The sequence below is a fragment of the Cyprinodon tularosa genome, unplaced genomic scaffold (genome assembly GCF_016077235.1).
Source record: "Cyprinodon tularosa strain WSP-4 unplaced genomic scaffold, ASM1607723v1 ctg211, whole genome shotgun sequence".
Classification (NCBI taxonomy): domain Eukaryota; kingdom Metazoa; phylum Chordata; class Actinopteri; order Cyprinodontiformes; family Cyprinodontidae; genus Cyprinodon; species Cyprinodon tularosa.
The window spans coordinates 436,464-457,311 of NW_024038781.1; the positions used below are offsets into that span (position 1 = coordinate 436,464).

The following is a 20,848-nucleotide window of genomic DNA, read 5'->3' on the forward strand; positions in this document are numbered from 1 at the left end:
CTTACACTGCTTTGAGATAATACATTGCGTATGTGTGTGTGTTCAAAGCACAGAGCCATCAAGGATTTCGTAGTTAAGTCCTTTCTTGCAAAGAGACCCCAGGATGTGAGGATTTGACAGATTTATGAAGCTGAAGCCTTTTTAATATGTATCAAACTGCTGATGCATACAATATCTCTATGTGTCTGCATGTGGGTGGGTTGGAGGGCTTGAGTGTGTACGTGTCCTGTGAGATACAACTCTCCTCTGATTATCAAACACTGGAAATCTCAGGAAAGATAAGTGTACCAGCAGCTTTAGGATCGACTTTGAGCCCACGTGTGTGTACGTCTGTGTGTGCATGCATGTGCGACACCCCCACCCACCCCAGGGTGTATGAGCGTGCAACTTTAGCCCTCAGAAGGAGGTCTGGGGGGATTATAGGGAGGAATGATGGGAAAATCTGGGAACACTCTTTCATTTGCTCACACGCCAGGCTGCTTTTAAGGACTTGGGTGGGTGTATGCAGGCAGGAAGCATGTGTGTTAGTGGCTGCTGCCTCTTCAAAAAGGCACATTCCCTCTTTCTGCTTTGTGTGCTGATAGCATCTATGTGTGCGTAGTTCAAGGGGAGTTTTAAATAGCTTTTTGCTGTGTGTGGATCCACATTAAAGATGAGGAGTTAACGGGAGTCTGCATACATGACACGTCCTCCTGGCTCTATTCTTAGGGACACAACTCTCAAAGCTGATTTTGATTCCATAGTGAAATATTTTTCGTGCATTAACCATGGATTTCAAAGCAGAGAGAAGTGTTTGGACCTGATTTCATAGCAATGGCAATTTATGATGTGTAAAAAAAAAAAAAAAAGGATTGAAAGCCATAATAAAAGTCACGATCCAGACAAGGATGATATAATACTTTCCACAAGAGCAAACAGGAAAGAACGCGAATAGCAGAGAAAGTGTGAAGTAAACATAGATGAAGGCGTTATCTTGTGCCCGAGGCTTTAAACCATGTCTCTGCGGAACGGTGGACGGGCTGGAGAGCTTCTGAGAGACATAATTTCAGTCACGAAAACGAGGCTGCCTGAAACCACTTGAAACAAGTCCTCTCACATTTAAAAGATGGATGAGTAGGCAAAGAAACTTCTGACCTCTCTTGACTTTTAAATCTTTTACTCTTTCTACTTATTGCCACTTTCATTGGGTTTTCCTTCTCTCCAAGCGCTTGCCCTCACTCACCCTGTCCCTCTGTTTTTAACTCTGTCACATTCGCTGAATCCAGGGCATGCTGAGTCGGCTCGCTAGTGTGCGTGTCGAACGTGTGCTGCTTCGGCGTTGCGTGCGTTTCATGCAAGAGCTGATGATGCAACCTCTCAAACCATTCAAGGCTCACCTTCCTTATCCTTTCTCTCCTCTCTCTTTTCCTGCTCCATCTTATCAACCAACTGTCCATCATGGCTTTGTTTCATGTCCCTCATCAGGTTTTCTATATTATCATCTCTCAATCTTTCAGCGGCCTGGGGGGAAGGGTGACCTGTTGGTTTCTAAGGTTGTCTTTTTACAGTCACTTCACAACTGATTCTCAACTACAGCTTTCTCATTAAGATGTAGCTGCACACAGACCGACAGATGGAGGGAACAACTGGTATCTCTACTGTAACTAAAAGGCAATTTTTACCAGCGGCAATTTGTTTGCAATATTTGTGGAAAATTGAACAATCAACGATTTGGCAAAAGCAAATACTTTAAGATGAATTAGAGAAATATGGATCTTTATTAGAACGTCCCTAGTTGATACAATATAATGAACCCTGTTAGATAAGATTAAGTATAGCTGTACAATACTAGACCCTTATGTCTTTCCATCATGCATCTGGCTGGGGGTGAACATTGTAGAGGCCTTACCAACACCTTTAAACGTTGTCTTCATTAGTCTGGTTTAAAAACTTCGGTCAACTATGTCAAAATGTTTCCTAATTTAAATCAAGAGAGAAAAAGCTTTCTAATTTATAAGCTTTTTCTGTCTTGATTTAATCAGGAAAACCCTACAAGGAAAATGTCAAAGTGTTAATGATGGTAGAGATAGGATGAAACAATATTCACAGGACATACTGGAGAAAACTTTATCCAGAGATCAGATTTCCACTGGTTCATTTCATCATATAAAACTGCAATAATCATTTATTTTTACTTTAATTCAATGGAAACATTTAAGATCTTTTTAAAAATATTTTGATATAAGAAAAACATCCATTAATGTGCTGTTTTAGCGTACTGTTTTTATTTAAGGTATGTTGGGTGTTTTATGTAATTAGACATTGGAGGTTTATGATTTAATATGTGGTGCACACACAGAGAAAACTTATAGTTAATTTATATTTTTATTCATTGCAAACAATGGCCCTAGAAATTCTCTCTTTTCTTTCTTTCATTAAGGGGAGGTAACAATAATGGTACAAAACTGTAATGTTTCAGACATGATATATAGAAGGGTTTCTCATTTCCGCTGTCCTGTGTCTCTGTTTCCTCAACGTAATCAGATGGCTGAATTACCTCCTCAGTATGCAGTCAAGCTCTCCAGAGCCCCACTAATGACCTGATTACTTGATTCATGGGTCACATTCAAGGACACATCTTAAAAGGGTAGGACACTGAACCCTGTGGACTGGACTTGAGGAACCCTGACTACGGTAACAGGACCATCCAGTTAGACAAAGACTGCCTATGTCACAGGTGATCAGTACTTCCATCCAGAGCAAAAAATGGGAACATTAAACTACAAAAGCAATAAATTCCAAACTAATGTGGAAAAAGCTGTCAAAGATGACATGGAGTAGGCTGATAAACCAGACTAAATGTGAGATTAAATGTGTAATTTAGTCTGGCCCCGATGAATGAGACATCAGAAGACTGTTGATGAGAACAACCCGTTGTTTTTCAAACAGCTGTCTGTGCCTATTGGCCAACGCTCTGACCAATGAGGGCAACTGACTGTGACGTAGTAAGCGCAAAGGAAAGCTGGTGGGGGAGTGTAAACAAAGGCCGTGGCCATTTCTCAATTCACTAGAATGCCAGTACAGACTTGTGTCCTCGCCAAGTACGTTCTTGAGAAGAACACAGGAAAGTATGGACTTGGTGAGAATGGGAGCACGCAGAATAAATATGGGTCAACTGGAACAGAAGCGTTTTCGTGACATCACCACATGCCCAGCTCCTCTAGAGATGCAATTCACCTCCAGTTATTAATAGTCTATAGATGATAATACATTATTAATTTTTTCATTTAGTGGGGAAATAATAATTGACACGGTCAGATAAACCCAAATCAGATGAACATTTTGCCAAATAAAACAAAAAAAAAATCGCCATCAGAGCCAGCGGTACTTCACACAAGGCTATGCCGAGAGAGGGCTGCTGCAGATGGGCTGCGGTTAATTCTGGCTGCCGTTAGCCTCGGTGGTCCGCTGGTTTCCGTGGTCCTTTTAACTTCAGAATTTTTTTTTTTTTATTACGCATTAAATATGGTGACATTTTAAAGTATAATATTCTCACCTCAAATTATCTTAAAAAGAGAACTTTTAACTATCAATGGAGCGCTCCATTGAAAGCTGCTGCTGCCGCAGTGCATGCTGGGACAGCTGTCAATCAATATTGAGAAAAAACAGCCTGTCCGTAAAACGGTGAATAATGAATGAACGTTTTCGTCGCTCACGTTTCAACGAAAACCCCAAGTCTAATCTTTCCAAAACTTATTCCAAAGCTGAGTCAAACAAGAACTGTTCAATAGTTGTTGCCATCTTCCTTGTGCTTTCTCCAGCTTCTTGCAGCTTTGTTGCCACGCCCTCAAAACCCCACCCGCTTTGCATCCAAAAAATTCAATTCAGTTCTAGAACCTGGTGCATTGACCAAGGCTAGACCATTTGCAGGCAAAAACGATTTTGGCCGCTGGTGGGTGGGGCTAGTTTACTAGGTTAGACATGGAGAATAAGTACCTACCTTGGTAATTATAATCTACAGTCTTCAGGTTTCATATTGCTTTTAGCAGAATTGAAATATCAACTATTAATTCATATGATAGAATGTATGAGAAAGCATTAGCATATTTATTTTCTTTCCTCATCATTAGGCCTTATTTTCAACCTCTAGTCTGACTTTTCATTGCCTATTACGTAGTACTTTTTAAAAAAAATTAAATATGGCACCAAACACAGCATACTTTACCTTGTAAAATCTTTTAAATATTTTCTAGATAAATTTGTCAAACACAAATCAGGCTTCTTGAGTAGATCCTCCTACCCCAGTGCCCCATTAACAGTTTTTTTTGTGTAAATATAAAGAAACACCACATTTGGCCTAGAATTAGCATTTTTTTTTACTGATGTGGCAAACACATACCAACTGTGACTTAAAACTGAGGTACATCTTGAACCATGACCTATCTATACGCTCCAGCTCTACTGTAACACTGATCTCAGATGTTGTGCAAACATTTCCCAAGGTCGAAAATAAACTGTCCACATGACTTTATATATAATATAGTATCTGTTCTCCCAAATAGAATCTATCATGGGGAACATGATATAACTCTTCTAACACAGACCATAAGACCAATGACTGTGTACCGAAGCTCATCTGTGATGATTTAAAATACTATTTACTGGAGCCCTCAGAAACATAGTTACGGGAAAGCTCCATCTTGAGGAATCTACATTTATCTACACAGCATATGAATGTTTTCAGGGAATCAAAAATGTTTGTCAGATAGGTTACTAATCATTAGAAGTATAAACATGTGGATATTTAACATTTAAAACTTCATGGTCGTGACAATGTGTTGAAATATGGAGGAACCCTATCTTACTGCTGTCTACCGACACCAATTCATGTTTTGAGGATTAGTATTAATAAACTTGAAGTGTGAAAACAGATGAAGTTATATAAACTTTTTAAATAGGTTGTGATCCTGGGTAGGAAAAAAGAAATCCTCTTGTGCATGAACCTTTTCTGATGTGAACTCAATTGAGTCAACCTCAGTTTTCGTCAAAAGAAAGAAAACTGCTGAAAGGGGAACTGAAGGAAATATTTATGTGTAGATATACTTTTACAGGATTTCTGTTTGACCTATCAATGATTTATACTCCATTTAAAGTCCCACTGTCACAGTTGTTCTATGAACCATCTCTCATAGAATAAGAGCTTTGTAATCCAATTCAAAAAAGGCTTCCAAGCCATAAAAGACATAAAAACATTTTTTCCCACAAGCCTAAAAATATTTATAGCATTCTGATGTTTTTCCAATGGATTTATAGAAAAAGTCTGAATCTAGAGTCGGAATTTCAGGATCCTTTCTAAATTGTTTGAGTACTGCAGGCATGCTAAAAATGCCAGGGGATGTTCTGTAAAACCCCACACTTATTTATATTGGATGTGAAATTATTTATTGTGATTATTTATGTGATTTAATGAGGAACATTGGGTGAAACTCGTAATCTAAGAGAGTGAAGTCAAAGGATGATTTCATTCGGTACCCATGTGCTGAATGTCCAAACCTCAGTACCTGACTTGGAGGCCGATTAAGGTGTTTTCAGTGTATTGATATCCTTCCCTTCCCTGAACTTTGCTCCTGATGCTCTGTGAGAAAAAGCCTCAGTAAAACATGTGGCTGTGATTTGCTCAGCTAATTAAAAAAGAAAAAAATGACAGCTTGTTTTGCTCTTCCTGGTTTCCAAAACAGAAAAGAGACAGAATGATCCAGCTGTTGTCAGGATTTTTCTTAGCAGTCCTACTAACGTGAAAATTTCATTTTATTTTTACATAGAGGTTTGAAAACTGCTTGTTTTCTAAAAATATTTGTGCCACTGAAAGGCCTTTATGGACAGTTTGGAGTAAGAAAAAAAAATACAGTGTGTGTGTGTGTGTGTTTGGGGGGGGGGGGGGGGGGGGGGGGTGTTGGGCTGGATTAAAAAGAGTTTTGAGCAGAGTTGTCAATAGTATTAAGATTTATAACTCAAGCTGAAGTATAATTCCTACTGTTTAAAAATACGTTTGTAGAAGTTAGAGTATCAATTTAAGATTTGTACCTAAGTAAAATTGAAAAACTACAATTTTTAAAACTACTTTAAGTATAACAGTAAAAGTAATGCAAAAAGAAATGTTAAGGACAGACAGGAACATTTTTCTACAATTCTTGATGATTACTTCCTTATAATTAAGTTTCTTTGTTTTATGACTACTGGTAACAGTGTCAAATTTAACTTTACATTATCTTGAAGAACTATTTATTTTGGTATGTGGTGAATAACAAGTTGGTGCAGAGTCCAACCTTTTTAAAATGTAAGGAGAAGAAAGTAGATAATTCCAAAACAATGCAAAGAGTAGAAGTAAAAAGTTGTCTAAAAAATAAACACTTTTTTGGCTATCTATACTTTACTCCAGTGAAGTATAGATAACCAAAATTTCTACTTAAGTAGGTGAAAATATCGCATTAAGTATTACCGCAGTATTTGTACTTTGTTACTTGACACCTCTGGTTTTGAGGTTTAAAGTTGATGGCAGTATGTGGACAAGCTATCTCACTAACACATCTCACAGCATCTCCTCTGTGGTTTTAATCACTGACAGAAGTTCAGTGCTTTATACGTTTCAGTGTTTTTTCCTGGGGGATATGTTGTCTTTGGTCTTTTATGAAAAACAGACAAATTGTTCTCTATCTGATAAAGCAGCAAAAACTGCATCAAACTGACAAATTTCACAAGCCTTTCAGACTGCACTCGATTCACTAACATGGTGTTTTTTGGCGATAACTTCCTTACATGAACTCCAATTCATGTAAGGAAGTTATTTTTGCTAGCATTAAATTTAAAGAAATTATTGTAAAAAACGATCATGTGAATTTTTTATGTGATGTAATCTGTTTTTTTTTTTGCCATACATTGAACTGATGAATTGACCTTCCAAACCTTTCTTCCACTGACATGTGGGCATAGGCTCCTTTTGTGACCCTTTCATGATGCAGCAGATACAGCTGACAGATAGATATCCCTAATAACTGCTTTAAAGCTACAGTGTGTAATTTTCAGCGACATCTAGCGGTCAGACTGCAGCAACATGAACATCTCCCCCCCACCGCTTCTCCCACCCAACAGTACGGCGAGCGTAACGGGACAAAATGTCTTCCACGACGTCCGCATCACCTACCTTCTCAATTGATGAGGTTTGTTTACATAGATAATTTTACAGATAGTATTTCATTAGTCTGTGTGTTCAGTTCCGTCTCAGTTAATCTCTCTCAACTTGCCGTAGTTACTTTCGAGCGTAATGGGCGATCTCGCAATCGCTAGTTTGTTGGCTCTGCGCTGCCGTAGCGCAAAGATGTCTGCCTCCATGGCTGCGAGACCCGCTCCTATGTAATTATAAATAACGAATTCTAAGGCAACGCAAATATTAAGGTTAAAAGGCTGAGCTCGTAGATGATGATAAATAACATAGTTATGTATAATATATTACATTTCTGACCGTATATCCCTGTAATTATTACACACTGTAGCTTTAAAATATGAGCAAACAACCAAACATTCACGTCAGCGTAATTTCACCAACCTCCTGTCAGCGTTAGGGCCCTAATCATAAATAAAACATGGTCATCTATATTATAGTCACCTTGTTAGTTAGGAAGTTTAAGCAACACTAGGCTGTTTTAAACCAAAGGAATTCCCAAATTTTAAAGACTGAATTGGAGTAAAATCCAGACCTCAGTAAAACTTTCAATTGTGCTAATTTGCCTTAATAACCAAAAAGGGAAACTGCTCATTAGAGGCTCTCATATTCCAGTTTCCTTCAGTGACCTACGGTCATATTTGGGAACCAGGAAATCTGGTTAAATGAAAGTAATTTATCAGATTAAAGCTATATCTGAAGTTGTATTTAGTAATTAAAAAAACATAAAATGGATTCCCCCTACTGGTAATGATAATAATAAAAAACAAACTGTGTTGAAATGTTTCTACAATTCTGCTCTCAGGAACATTCAGTCAGTGTAATTAAAGATAAACATCTGAAACAGATAATGCACTATAATTATGAGGTTATTGAACAGCGTGTTCTTTGAAATTGGAGTTAGCCACATGTTAATATCTGGGTACAACTCTTCGCTCCAACATCTACACACACAGTAAAACAAAGCTTCCTATTTTCACTAAGCTCCGTTGTCTTGAACCCAAATATGTCCTCGGTCCGATTCAAGTTGTAAATATTTACTGACCTATTTCCTGACTTTGGCTGCTTCCAAATCTTCAGACTATTGAGAAAAACCCAGCACAAATGTTTTTTTTCTTTTTTCCGAAGCAGAGCTGTCTGCAAAACTAGTAAAAATAACTTGGAAGTCGTAAAATTGAAAGACTGTGACAGGTTTACAGATGAACGATTAGTTCCTTATATCCATATAAAAAGTCAGTGTTGGCATAAACGGCTGAAATGGAGGTTAAGTTGCATAACAATAGATGCCTACGTTCAGGATGAAATGGAAAAAAGACGTGCACAGATTCAAACAGAATGGGATGTGATGGTTTGGAGCACCAAGAACAAAAACATTAGAGCAGAAGAAGAAGAATCAAGGACCTTTCATTGATCAGCTCCCTCTTTTCCAGCTGACTCTTCTCCAGGGCTTTCCTCAATTGTGTCACTTCCTCCACAGCCGCACGCCACTTCTGGTTTAGTTGTTCCTCTCTGTGCTCCCATGACAACAGCTGCTGCTCCATGGCATCACACCTTTGTTGACATAACAACCACTTCTCATTTTTCTCCCCCAGTTCCACTGTTAATCTGTTGATAAAGACACAAAGGCCGAGGGTTGCACAAACATGTCTGTATCACAATATTCTGTGAGGAAGTGCCCTTTTCATCTGTATTTAAATAGGACGTGTTGATGCGTGTTCTGAACAACCACCCATGCATGCACACCTGCAGGTGCACCTTAAATCTGCACCGACAGGTCATCAGGTAACTGATTAAAGCCAGCTTTGTGACGTCAGGGTAAAACCATCCTGTTTCTAAAACCAGATTTCATTTCTTAAAACTATAATCACAGAAAAACTGGGTCAACTCATAGTCATAAAGTAGGATACTAACATTTTTGTTTCAGAGTAAAATTCTAAGTTCTATTTCTACAAATGGCTTGACTGTAAAGATTTGTTGAAATATTTGATAATATTATTTACAGTTTCAATTCAGTTTTTATTATCTAGTGCCATATACTACTTTAATGATGTGCTAACCTGCATTAAATGAATGACTCGTTTATGTCATGACTCCTGTTTCTAGGTTTGTAAATTTGATAGTAATAATTATTCTACCATGAATCTCTCCCTTGTTTGTCTATTTACTAACCAGGTTCTTCCAGACTTTTTTAAAATCCTCGTGTTGCCAGTCCGTCATGAGCTGCATTCTGCTCTCTATGTGTTCTCCTGAGGGTCATTACATTACAACATTTCTTTAACTTTATTTCTTTTTTACAGCCAAACATCCACTTCAAGACAAATTTGCCAGCCTCATGTCAGCGTTAGGGCCCTGATCATCTATAAAACAACATAGTAATCTGTGTTATATTTTTCCAGGAAGTTAGTACTAAAGTAACCTTGCTAGTTAGAAAGTTTCAGAAACACTAGACTGCTTTAAACCAAGGGAATTCCCTAATTTTAAGTGAAGTGAACTGGAGAAAATTCCTGACTTTAATAAAACTTTCAATGGTGCTAATCTTCATATTCCAGGATCCTTCAGTGACCTACAGTCATATTTGATAACCATGAAATCTGTTTAAATGAAGGTTTATCAGATTAAAGAGGCATCAAAAAATAACCTTAAAGAAGATATTAAATATGCTTTCACTTGAGCACAAATTGGTTTTAAATTGTATTTAGTTTTCTGTTTTGATTTAATAATCCACTCTTAAATTTTATGTTTTTTATTAAAATTAGGAAAAATGTCAATAAGCTCAGCAAAGGCCTGGAAAAATAAGTCTATGTGGCTAATATATATTTATTTTGTTTTAACTAGATTATTAAACTGAGCTTTTCCAACATTTCCTTGTCCAACTAATTGAATAAGTCTGTATATGGTTATTACATACAGTAGCTGTGTTAACAATTTTTGCAGCAGTCTTTGTTTCAGCAGATCTGCAGCGGATGCTGATGAAGAGTCTGTGTTTGAATTCCTGTGCTGTGAAGAATGTTATCTTTCAAAATGAGTAATGCAAGAACTTATTTTATTTTAGGTAACCGTGGCTCCTCAAAGCTACACCTGATGTCATAACTTTGCATAAAGAGGGCTCCACAGACAGGAATATAACTTCCTAAATCAGCGAACTGTTTGTTGAATATTGCATGACTTGAGAATGAGAAGTTCAACTGCTGTGGGGAAAATTTCCACATGTCCAAGAAAGCTAAACATGTCCCCAGGAGACATATCAGCACAGAGCTGGGGTTAAACCAGTGCAGTTTGCTCAAGATTGGTAGCAGTTAGATGTGGGTGTTTCTACAGAAAGAGTAAAGTGAAGACGTTTAGATTAATGTCAAGAAGGGGATCAAAGAGGCCTCTTCTCTGCAATAAAAACATCAAGGACAGGCTGACATTCTGCAAGAACCGCAAGATTGGAGTGCAGGGAACTGGAGAGAAGTGGTATATCCTCAGACTAAGACCCCTTCAGACAGAAAATGTAACTATGAAGCGGCGAGTTTGTTCAGAACATTGTGTCAGTCTCAAAACTTTTGATCATTTGAATCATCCCTGGCATTATAACAAAGTTAAAAGGTTTTTAACTGAGTTTTATTTCATTGTTTGTTGTTGTTGCTGTTGCCCATGTAGTAATGATGTCATATTCATATTATGTAGATGACTAATTAGCAAAGGATTCGTGTTTGAGGAATGTGTAAAGGCATTTTTTTCATAATCTCTCTCTGCAAACAATGATACATATTTGAATACTTCCATTTTGATGAATTGCAGAATAAAAATGAATAGATTTGGAAGCTTGACTGGTTTTATTCTGTGTTCAGACACCTACGGTCACCAGTCTTAGCAAATTGAGCAACTGTTATTTTCACATCCTAAAAGTCTCCTGCTTTCTGAAATGGCATCCACCCCCATTGCTATTATATGTGGAGCTGTATAGAAGCCAGGGGGTTACATCAGACTGCTGTGTGGGATGGGAAATAAATTGACAGTGTAATTGAACTCACCAAGCTGCCAGTGGTCTAGAAAGGGAATGCCAGCAAATAGTGTGTGAAAAAATACACGCCCAGCATACATCTAACGCCTTCATGGAAAAGATGAGAGGCCCCTGGGCTCATATACTGTATATATCTGTCTGTGGGCGCACACATGTGGATTGGGTGTGCATGACACACATGTGGCTGCCTGAGAATCACTGCGATGTTTCTCTAATCAAAGTGTATCTACAGCTATGTACAAGCTTCTGGGCAATGACGAGAGTATGTGAGAAACACGACTCCATGGCACCTAAGAAGTGCTTCCATCTGTTGCACCAGCCTCACATGAGACTCTGAAGCGTCACCGGCACTTAGCAGAACCTAAGATCTCCTTGACTAATTTAGGAGGTGCTAGCGTACCGACCTCAATAGGGAGGCAGGAGATACAGAAGCACGTCGCAGCACAGGAAGATAACGACTGTTTGGAGAATGACAAGGATTGTGTGGGAGACTGTGAGGGAACTTGTTTCCTGGTGTGTGGGAAACAAAAAGAGAGAAAGGTCAGTAAACCTGAGCAGTTTCCGGCCATGTTTCTTCTCAGTGTCTTCCTGTTGAGACAGCTGGTCCTCCCTCTGTCTCTTCTGTTCCCTGGAGACACAGTGCAAAAAATAACATGTTTGATAAGTTCTCACCTGCATTACCAAGCCAGAGTGACAGACTCCGACTTGGTAATGCATCTAACATTAAGTCAGAAGGACACAAATGTACCTCCTGAGCTTGTTTTCACAATCTCAAGTGTCATTAAGCCAGATACAGCTTCCATCTACTAGTCTCCTGATAACTCCCACTTTTGAATCCTCATGTGGAAGAAGCCTGCCTTAACCATGTATCCTCCCATAGGGATCAGCAGAAGTTCAAGATATCTTCGTGTATATCTGAACTCCTTACATTTAAAAAACTATTAACAGTTGCTAGAAAGAAAATTTTCTCTCTGTTCTTGTTTTGAGACTTTAGGTAATTTCTACTTTTTTACCATTAAAATGTAAATGTTTTAATATTTTGAGATGAAAATAACAGATTTGTCTTCCAGTTACCATCTTCAGAAGGGGCACAGAAAATCATTTCTTAGTTCAAATCAGCGTGCCACATTATCAACACACACAAACAGTGCCACATATGTCCCCCACCCCCCCATAAAAACACACACTCTTTACCCTAACCCTACTAACCCTGTCAGCTTCTCAACCTAATTCCCTCTCTGGCGGCATGATCAGTTAATGTCTGTGTGTGCGCGTGTTTGTTACTGGCTGTCTAGCCCTGTGACCTTGCAGCCGCACGCGATGAGGATACAGTATGAGAGGGCCAGCATGCCTAATCTCACAGGCAGACAGTCTGTTTTCACTTCCAATCTCTCAGATTATTCTGACAACTGTGTTCGGTCTTTTTGGTGCACTGAAGAGGATTCAGTTTAACTGCCAGAACAGCTTATGATTTTCTACATCTGTACTAGAAGTCTAATAATATCCAGCTCATGAAAGGAGATTTTAACAATGATTTTGAGGAAACAAAAATTACCCTTTTTCACAAAAAAGGTAAAGGTTTATTTACAGATCTTTAAAAAACTGAGAAATAGCCCTTTAGTTTAGCACTTACTGCAATTGATTAACCTGACAACCAATAAAAATGGTAAATGACTGATTGGTTTCAGTCAATAACAGTGAATAATTTATAGCCCTAGAGATCAATTACAGTGATGCGTTCAAACACAGCATGCTAATCTTCGTGTCAACCTTAGTTGTATGATTAATATCCTCTAATATTAAATTTCTAGAAATGTTAATGGTGTCGGATGAAAGCATTTGTCCTCTAACCCAAGAGTTGTTGGTTCAATCCCTGGCTCTGGCTTTCAATGTCATTACACTAATTAGCCAACATTTTGGTTAAAGTGACCCATTTGTATTGGTTTGCCCTTTTATGTGAAGTGCACTTCTTATCTTAAAAATACGTATTCCTCTGGCTGACAATCTCGTTTACCTACTCAAGTTAAGGGTAAAAACACTTATTCTAAGAAATGTTTTTTAATTTTTTAGATTGTTTTTGCAGTGAATGGTCCAGAACCCTTCTATCGGACAGGTTATTCTGAATGGGAGCTTCTATAGTGCATTTCAATGTAATTCCTATATTTCTGCTATATAACTGCACAGTTTGATTAAAAAAAAGTCCTAAACTACAATATTGTATGGATGTAAATCAAAAGTTTTATCTTGGTATGTTGTTATATCGGTTTCTTAGGATAAGGATAGGATGACAGGTCTGCGATTGATATGTTGTATTAATATCTGCCCATCAAACACACTGATATCAACCCATAAAAAACAAATAATGTTTGACCGTTTTACTTTTAAGTTCTTAAAGGCATCAGGAATTAAAATAAAAAAGAACATACTTCTAATATAACGGATAACAATTGAAGGTGTACCTTACAGGAGATAATGTGGATCGATCTCTCCATTTTGCATCAACGTAATTGGATTGTTAATCATTTATTCGATGTGGATCAATGTATAGTTACATCCCTAAAACATAAATAATTCAAAGAGATTCACTGATGTGCAACAATCCCAATATCTGTCTATCGTCCATACAAGCTGATCCTTAAGTAACTGTAAAATATCATATTTGCACTATCACTGTGGCTGATTTTTTCTTAATCCCTTTAAATAGAACAAAACTCAATGTTCTAATGCATTTTGTAACATATTTATTTTGCAATGCACTGAACCTTTCCAATGCCTTTTGCACCATGGCTATCAACTGGTTTTCCTTTTCTCCTACACTGTTTACATTCTGATCACTGCCGCACTTTATAAATTGAAATGTTCATTTCACTTTTGTAAGCTGCTCATTCGCTGTTAAAAAGCTGCCTGCATCGAAATTTAATTTTATATACTCTGTAAAAAAGATGACAATAAAGTTTCTCTAAGTCTGAGTAATTATCAAAACCCAAACAAATTTCAAATCACTTCTATACCAGCCACTTTTTGAAATGCTAGATGATAAAATGTAATTGGAAGAAAGAAAAGTTTATCTGTATTTTCTATGTTTACTACTAATTGAAGCAAAAAAGAAAGGCTAAATATGATCTTTTATAATTAATAGGTTCTGAAAACATACAAATCTGGAACTTTGTCTATCATTACCCTCCTAATGAGTTTTAATCTGGTTATACACATAGCCAATACCTAATCAAAGTTTTTTTTAAATTATTGACTTTGATGATTTTCAGAGATTTCAAAATTTATAACCACTCTAATTTCTAATCGCATGCTCTCTTTGGAGGACAAGAGCACCACTAAGGTTTTTAATGTACAGCCAGGGGCAAACATTGGGAAAAGACAGTAGAACTACTTCTGGTATGCAGCTGGTATAGTGTGCACACTAACACATTAAAACCGAAGAGAATAAAATTTTAGACCTCATAAATGATTTGGGATCAGTAAATATAAAAATCAGCAGCTTCCAAATGTTTGTCCAGGAGTGAAAACATTATGTGTTAACTCCAACAGGTTCGGGATGAGTTCTTACAGCTTGACAACACATAACTTTAGAGTTACAGAGCGCCAACAGAATGCACACCCGCAGCATTCAGCTGGCTTTACAGACTATCTCCAGCTGTTGTTGATGATGGACGCTGAAAAGAGTCAAACATTAATCATTATTCATCTTGGTGTAGTCTTGGCAACATACTTGTTTTTAGTGTAAATAGATGTGTCAATCAGTCAAAAATGCACAGTAAAAGTAAAACAGACGCGGACGTGCTTCCGCTGATTCTGAAGGGGGAAAAACTCAGATGACAGTGTTGTTAAAACCTGCAGCGGGTCCCACATTCTATTTTAGGACGTGGTTTAAAAAAAGTACAAAAAAAAAAATATGAAGGAAAACAAACAAAAGTTCTCCCCAAAATATAGTTTCTTTGAGTTTTTTCGTGTTTACAGTATGATAGATGAAGAGAACGAAGACAGATTTGATTTTCTTTGAATCCAGGAGAAAAAAGGGGCTAAAAAAAGAATTCCTTTTCTCTGAGGGGCTCTGATTGATTAAATCTAAGGGAGATAAACAGGCATGAAGGAAAGAAAAAAAGTAGGTTCCCCTTTGTGTGTGTGTGTGTGTCAGGCAGAAAAGATAAGGTGGAGAAAAGGCCCTCAGATACACCCTGAGATCAATAGGTAAATAACTGCAAATGGAGACACACTTACACTTGGTCATATACATGTGCGCAAACACACACCCACACAGAGAGCAGTCAGCTTATGAAAACAAGCCATTTCACATCAATCACATCTATCCTTTGCTCTTTCTCTCTTGACCTTCAATCATTCCACCATGCACTCTTTCATCCATCCTCCCTTGTTCAGTGCATCTATCCTTTCTTTCATCTATTCCTCTTTTGCCTCTAATCCGTCCTTTAAACTGGGCCTACGTCTGCCATGTGCTCATCCAGTGATGAAGGGATCAGCTCAGTGATTCCTGCCAATCAGAGCACAGCAGGAACTGTCCTATCATTATTAACACACATGTCACCCAGACGTTACCAGGAAAGGGGGGGGGGGGGGGGGGGGTTAGAGAAGCTCCACTCCACTGGGACTCTGCTATCAAGGTGTCCCCAGGGAAGATCATGATCGAGGTAGATTTAGTTACTTATAGTCTCAAACACTCTGGTAGCTACACCTGATTTTTTCCAAGTATTAAAGGAAATTTGATGAAAAACATAACTCACCAGAGTCTGGAAGAGTGTGTAAGTCATTGTGTGTGAATAGTCTGCCCTTTCAACTCCCCTAGGCAGCATGTTGGGATCAGAGAAATTCCTCAGCCGTGTTCTGTTCTTGCCACACCGGAAATGTGCGTGTGTGTTTCCAAAGCAAGGGACTGGCAGCACGAAAACACAACAGGTGTTGAACAGGGATGGCCAAAGGAGGTTGGTGGGTTAATGTTTGGAAAGCTGCCATAGCAACGTTTCTTGCAAAGTGACACATTTCTTTGTTCATGAACGTGAAACCAAAGAATCCAAGGTTTGGAAAGTTATCTCACCGATATTATGCACAATGAGGTTGAAAAGAAACAGAATACACACGTACACATGCAGATACAAAACATATCAGTGCTCTTGGTTTAAATATGACTGACTGAATCTTGTTAAACTTGACACTTTGTTTTATATGTTTTTTATATGTTACCAAAAAAGTGTTCCTGCTGCTTGACAACAGGTGACATGACTGCAAGGAAGCTGCAGCAGCCATTACAGTCCAACTGTATGTAGACTAACCAGGAAGTTAGGTTTAGTAGTTAAAACAAAATTATCCACTGAACCAACCTTAATAGCGAAATGGAATTTATAATACAATATCTATAATAAAATACTATCATGGCTCAGGAAAGCAGCCATAGTGCGAGACGGATCTCTGTGAGAAGCAGAATGGAGAGATACAGAAGGTCTTTTGTCTTGACCACCATTAGACAGTTTAATGCCGCTTAACTTTGTGTTTTTTATTCTATTCTATATGTTTCTTTCTTTGCTATCGGGCAGGTGAATTCCCCTTATCAGGGATTAATAAACTAACTAACTAACTAACTGTCTGTCTGTCTGTCTGTCTGTCTATCTATCTAACAAGAGAAGATTCAGCAATAAGTTATTTACCTGTATCTGCTACTGCAGAAATACATTGAAATACTTTATCGTTCTTGAATTATTCACAATTTAAAGTAGGTTACGGTACGGTGTTCCCAAAAAACAGTTTTACAGTTAGGTTGAACTTTCAGGTGGAAAAACTGAAATGAAGATTGATTTATGAAAGAAATGTTTTATACCACGTCCAAAGAAATACTAGCCCTGGAGGCAAGAGAGGTTCCACAACGAAGTTTAACTAATTAATAAAGCTCCAAAAACAACAGCAAAAAAGCACAAAGGTAATCACCTCCCTCCATTTATCTCTAATGCTCTATTTCAAAAACCTGGCAGTAGCCAGATTGAAATGTGTAGAACTGAGTTAAGTTCTATTTTATCAATCAGTGCGTTGAAAGGAGGGACGTTCAGTACAATACTTCAAGCTTATTGGGTTACATGCCAGTTAGTACCCGTCTTTAATAATATGCTTTCAGCCAATCGTAGCAGCAAATCATGACGTTTCGTAAGCTGATAAATCCAACTTTTTCCACATATTGTCTGAAGAAAAGCACAGACATGTTTCCCATCTACAAATGCACAAAGTGCTTCTTTTTGCTCTATTTTTAAACGAGCAAAAGTCGCTATTTTAGCTAAAGTCAACAGAGTCCTCCAGCGTAGCCATGTTTGCAAGGTCCTTTTGACTGTCGTCATCCCCACATGTCCCGCCCCAAGAAACACTGCTGGCATGTCATTGGTCCGACCTGCTGGTAGTTCGGTGACACGTATTAGCGGGAGTCTTTCAAGATGGATTTGTTGTGAGACTGAAAACAATGCAGCTTGCATGTTTACCATAATAAACCAATAAGAACAGATTTTGTCAAATGAAATTTAAGAACATTCACATTTGTATCCTGTTTGATGAATGGGGACGTTTAGGGGCTAAAACATTAAATGCTTCATCAACTAGACCTTGGAGAGAACTTAAAACTTATGATCATTAGATCGAATGGATCTAAGGAGCAAACAGAGCCAGGAAACCCATAAGCCTTTCTATTAAGTGGTTTTAGGTTTTTAATTCTATAATAAAACATATAATAATTTACACAAATCAATGAGTAAGTACTTGGAAAATATATTCACACTTAAGAGGAAGAGCCCAGCCTTCAGAACCAACTGGCCTTACTAAAAACACACATTTTTAATCAGAGACACTCTTTTCTTTTTCTGAAGTTATTATTACAAACCTCCACATAAACTCTTCTTATCATTTAATTAAGTGTAAAGCTTGAGCTCATGTGTCTCCTTCTCTACACAGAAGTCATGGAACATGGCCTCCAGGCATGCTCTCCCTACAGAAACGTGGGTCCATATGGCTGCATGGGTTGCGTGAGAGTGCAAGCACCCCTTCCATCCTCTCTGTCTCAGCACTGATCCCTTTGCTAGATGGATGTTCAGGTCCCACAGCCCTTCATAAGAGTCTACATTTATGTTAGAAATACGCAGCACAAACCGTGTCACGCAATCTACCAGGAGGTCAGTTATGTAGATGCAGTCAAAAGGTGGGAAAAGCTGGTGTTACAATAAATGCAATCTGTCTGCAGATCTTTAAGTCTACACTCCCTAATGAAATGCCCGGTTCTTTTGTTAAAAAGAAGACAAAGATAAACACTACATTAAACGCTAAATCTATGCATGTAATTTTCCACCATTATTTTGACACTTGTACTGTGATATTCAACTAAAAACAAAGAAACTGTTCTGGTTTTTGAAAGAGCTGCAATAATCTGGTGAGGGATCTAAACCTCTCTATGTAAAACAAGGTATTTGTATACCTAAATGCCAGTTTATAACATCTTCCTTTCTTCTGCTTTGCACACCTCATGGTCTAAACAAGTGAAAGTTTATGAAAATTTACTCAACACAATGAAGTTACACACACTGGATTATATGCTATGATTAAGCAAGGCTGTTACGAATATTATTTCTTACAAAAACCCTTTCATGGGTTTTTTAAGACCAATTTCACTCTTTAGAAAAAGAGAAAACATTGAACAAAGTTTTTACTTCATCTGTGTACCGCGATGTCGTGAGGATTTTGAGATGCTTATTAACATTGAATCCCCTTTGTGTGTTGGAACAGAGTTGTTTTTATCCTGTGAGCCCCTACAAACAATACTGAGGAGTCTATTTTTTTTAATTTTGTGAGTTCTCAACACACGGGTTGAAGGATTTTCTACTAAAGAATTACCACTATAACTTAGAATTTGAAGAGTAGCTTGGTAAGATAAGCATTTGAAAAACATTAATGCACGTCCGAGCCAGTTTTAGAGAAGAACCAAAAACTGACTCATCCACAATTGTGAAACTGTAAAGCATGCTCTGTACAAAAATATTAAATAAAGAGGAGATCTTTTAGATTTAAGGTAATATTTTAAGCATTTTTTTTACTTGAACCATAATTGTTAGCTGCTCTTACTCTACTACTGAGGGGGTTATATAAACATTTTGATGTTTCAACCCCCAGCATAGACAATAGTTATTTAAGCCCCGTCGCACCTTGCCGAGACAGCGTATGCCTGACGTCCGAGGATCTTTCTATGTATTTTTTTTTTATTAAGGGCATATACATAGTATTCATAACGAGTCCAGAATTTAAGTCCAACCACAGCCTAACTTATGCATAACGCATGGCGGCGTAATGCCCATGAACCGTCACAAGCCAGTGTCCTTAGGGGGGGCAGCAATGTGCCTCGAAGAGGCCGGCTTGCATAAAAAGATTTATTTGATTGTGGTATTAAACTAGCTGGTGTTTACCGCCAGCCACAAGAAAAAAATAACAAAAAAAATTAAAATTTTAAAAAGAAAGGAAAAGGGTTTGCAATCTCAGCAGATTCAGCGTCATGTCTGCTAGGAAGTTTGTTGGTTGTGGGCGTGAACGCCGGGCGGATCCATCACATTCACCTTCTCACTCACACTATGATGGAAATCGAGTCTGGAGGATTTCCTGTTTCCTCTGGTGAACCCCCATTTTATACCAATACCGTCCTAATACGCCATTATACGCATGTTCAGCATTTGCATGGAACACGTCAAATACGTTGATATGTGTTGGAGATAAGTTCTTGATAAGTTATGCAGAAGTTTTGCACAAGTTACTCATAGGTTCTGGATAAGCTAGATGCCACGACTTATGAGTAACTTACACTTAACGTATGTCAATGATCAAATAACTAACCTGTAACTTATGGCCCACGTATGGCATACGCTGGCATATGTCGGGAAATTTCGAGCATGCTAAAAATTTTTCGATGTACTTGCCGTATGTTATTGTGTGCCAACGTGTTTTAGCGTGCTTCGCTACGCTCACAACTTATACAAAACATACCCATAACTTATCCAACATATGCAAGTGTTTTTGCCAGATTTTTCGTTTGTCAGGCATACACTGGCTAAATTGTCAAGGTGTGACAGGGCCTTTGAAGATGATTTTAATATATTTTAAATGTAGATTTGTCCTTAACAACATGGCACAAATAGCTGCTTTGTGCTTCAGAACCTTAATATAATTGCACAAGGTGTTGCTGCACAGACTACCGGTTTTTCAAGTATGACTTGTATTATTAATACTCAGAATCAACATGTAAAATTAATCTGGTCAGAGAGGATTTCAGGAGAGAACATAGCATCCAAGAGTGGAGTAAACAGCTGAATAATGCAGAACATACACATGAAATCAAGCATATTTTAGTGCATATTTTAAATCACTTTAACAACTACATTTATTGAGTTTAGAACTCATATTTGACCAAATATTTAACAAAATACACAGAGGAAGTTTAGCCTCCCTAGTATTCAATAAAAATATTGCTATTTTTGAAATAACTCCATTAGTTTAATTCTGATATTCTTTTTAAAACAAATGAATTTATTCTGTTTTTGGATCCAAGTTTTGGTTTTTTGATGCTTTTCTACTCTGGTGTTGGATGTTGGGAAGCTTAAAGG

General features: G+C 37.8%; 1 protein-coding gene across 1 annotated transcript in view; it reads right to left on the reverse strand.

The window, feature by feature from the left end:
• Positions 1-20,848, reverse strand: part of lekr1 (leucine, glutamate and lysine rich 1) — a 108,664-nt gene that overhangs the window by 14,897 nt on the left and 72,919 nt on the right. The window contains exons 7-8 of the mRNA XM_038285528.1: positions 11,755-11,832; positions 8,600-8,803 (exon numbers count right to left, since the gene is read on the reverse strand). Coding sequence (XP_038141456.1) covers positions 8,600-8,803; positions 11,755-11,832 — 282 coding nt within the window. The remainder of the gene's footprint in view (positions 1-8,599; positions 8,804-11,754; positions 11,833-20,848) is intronic.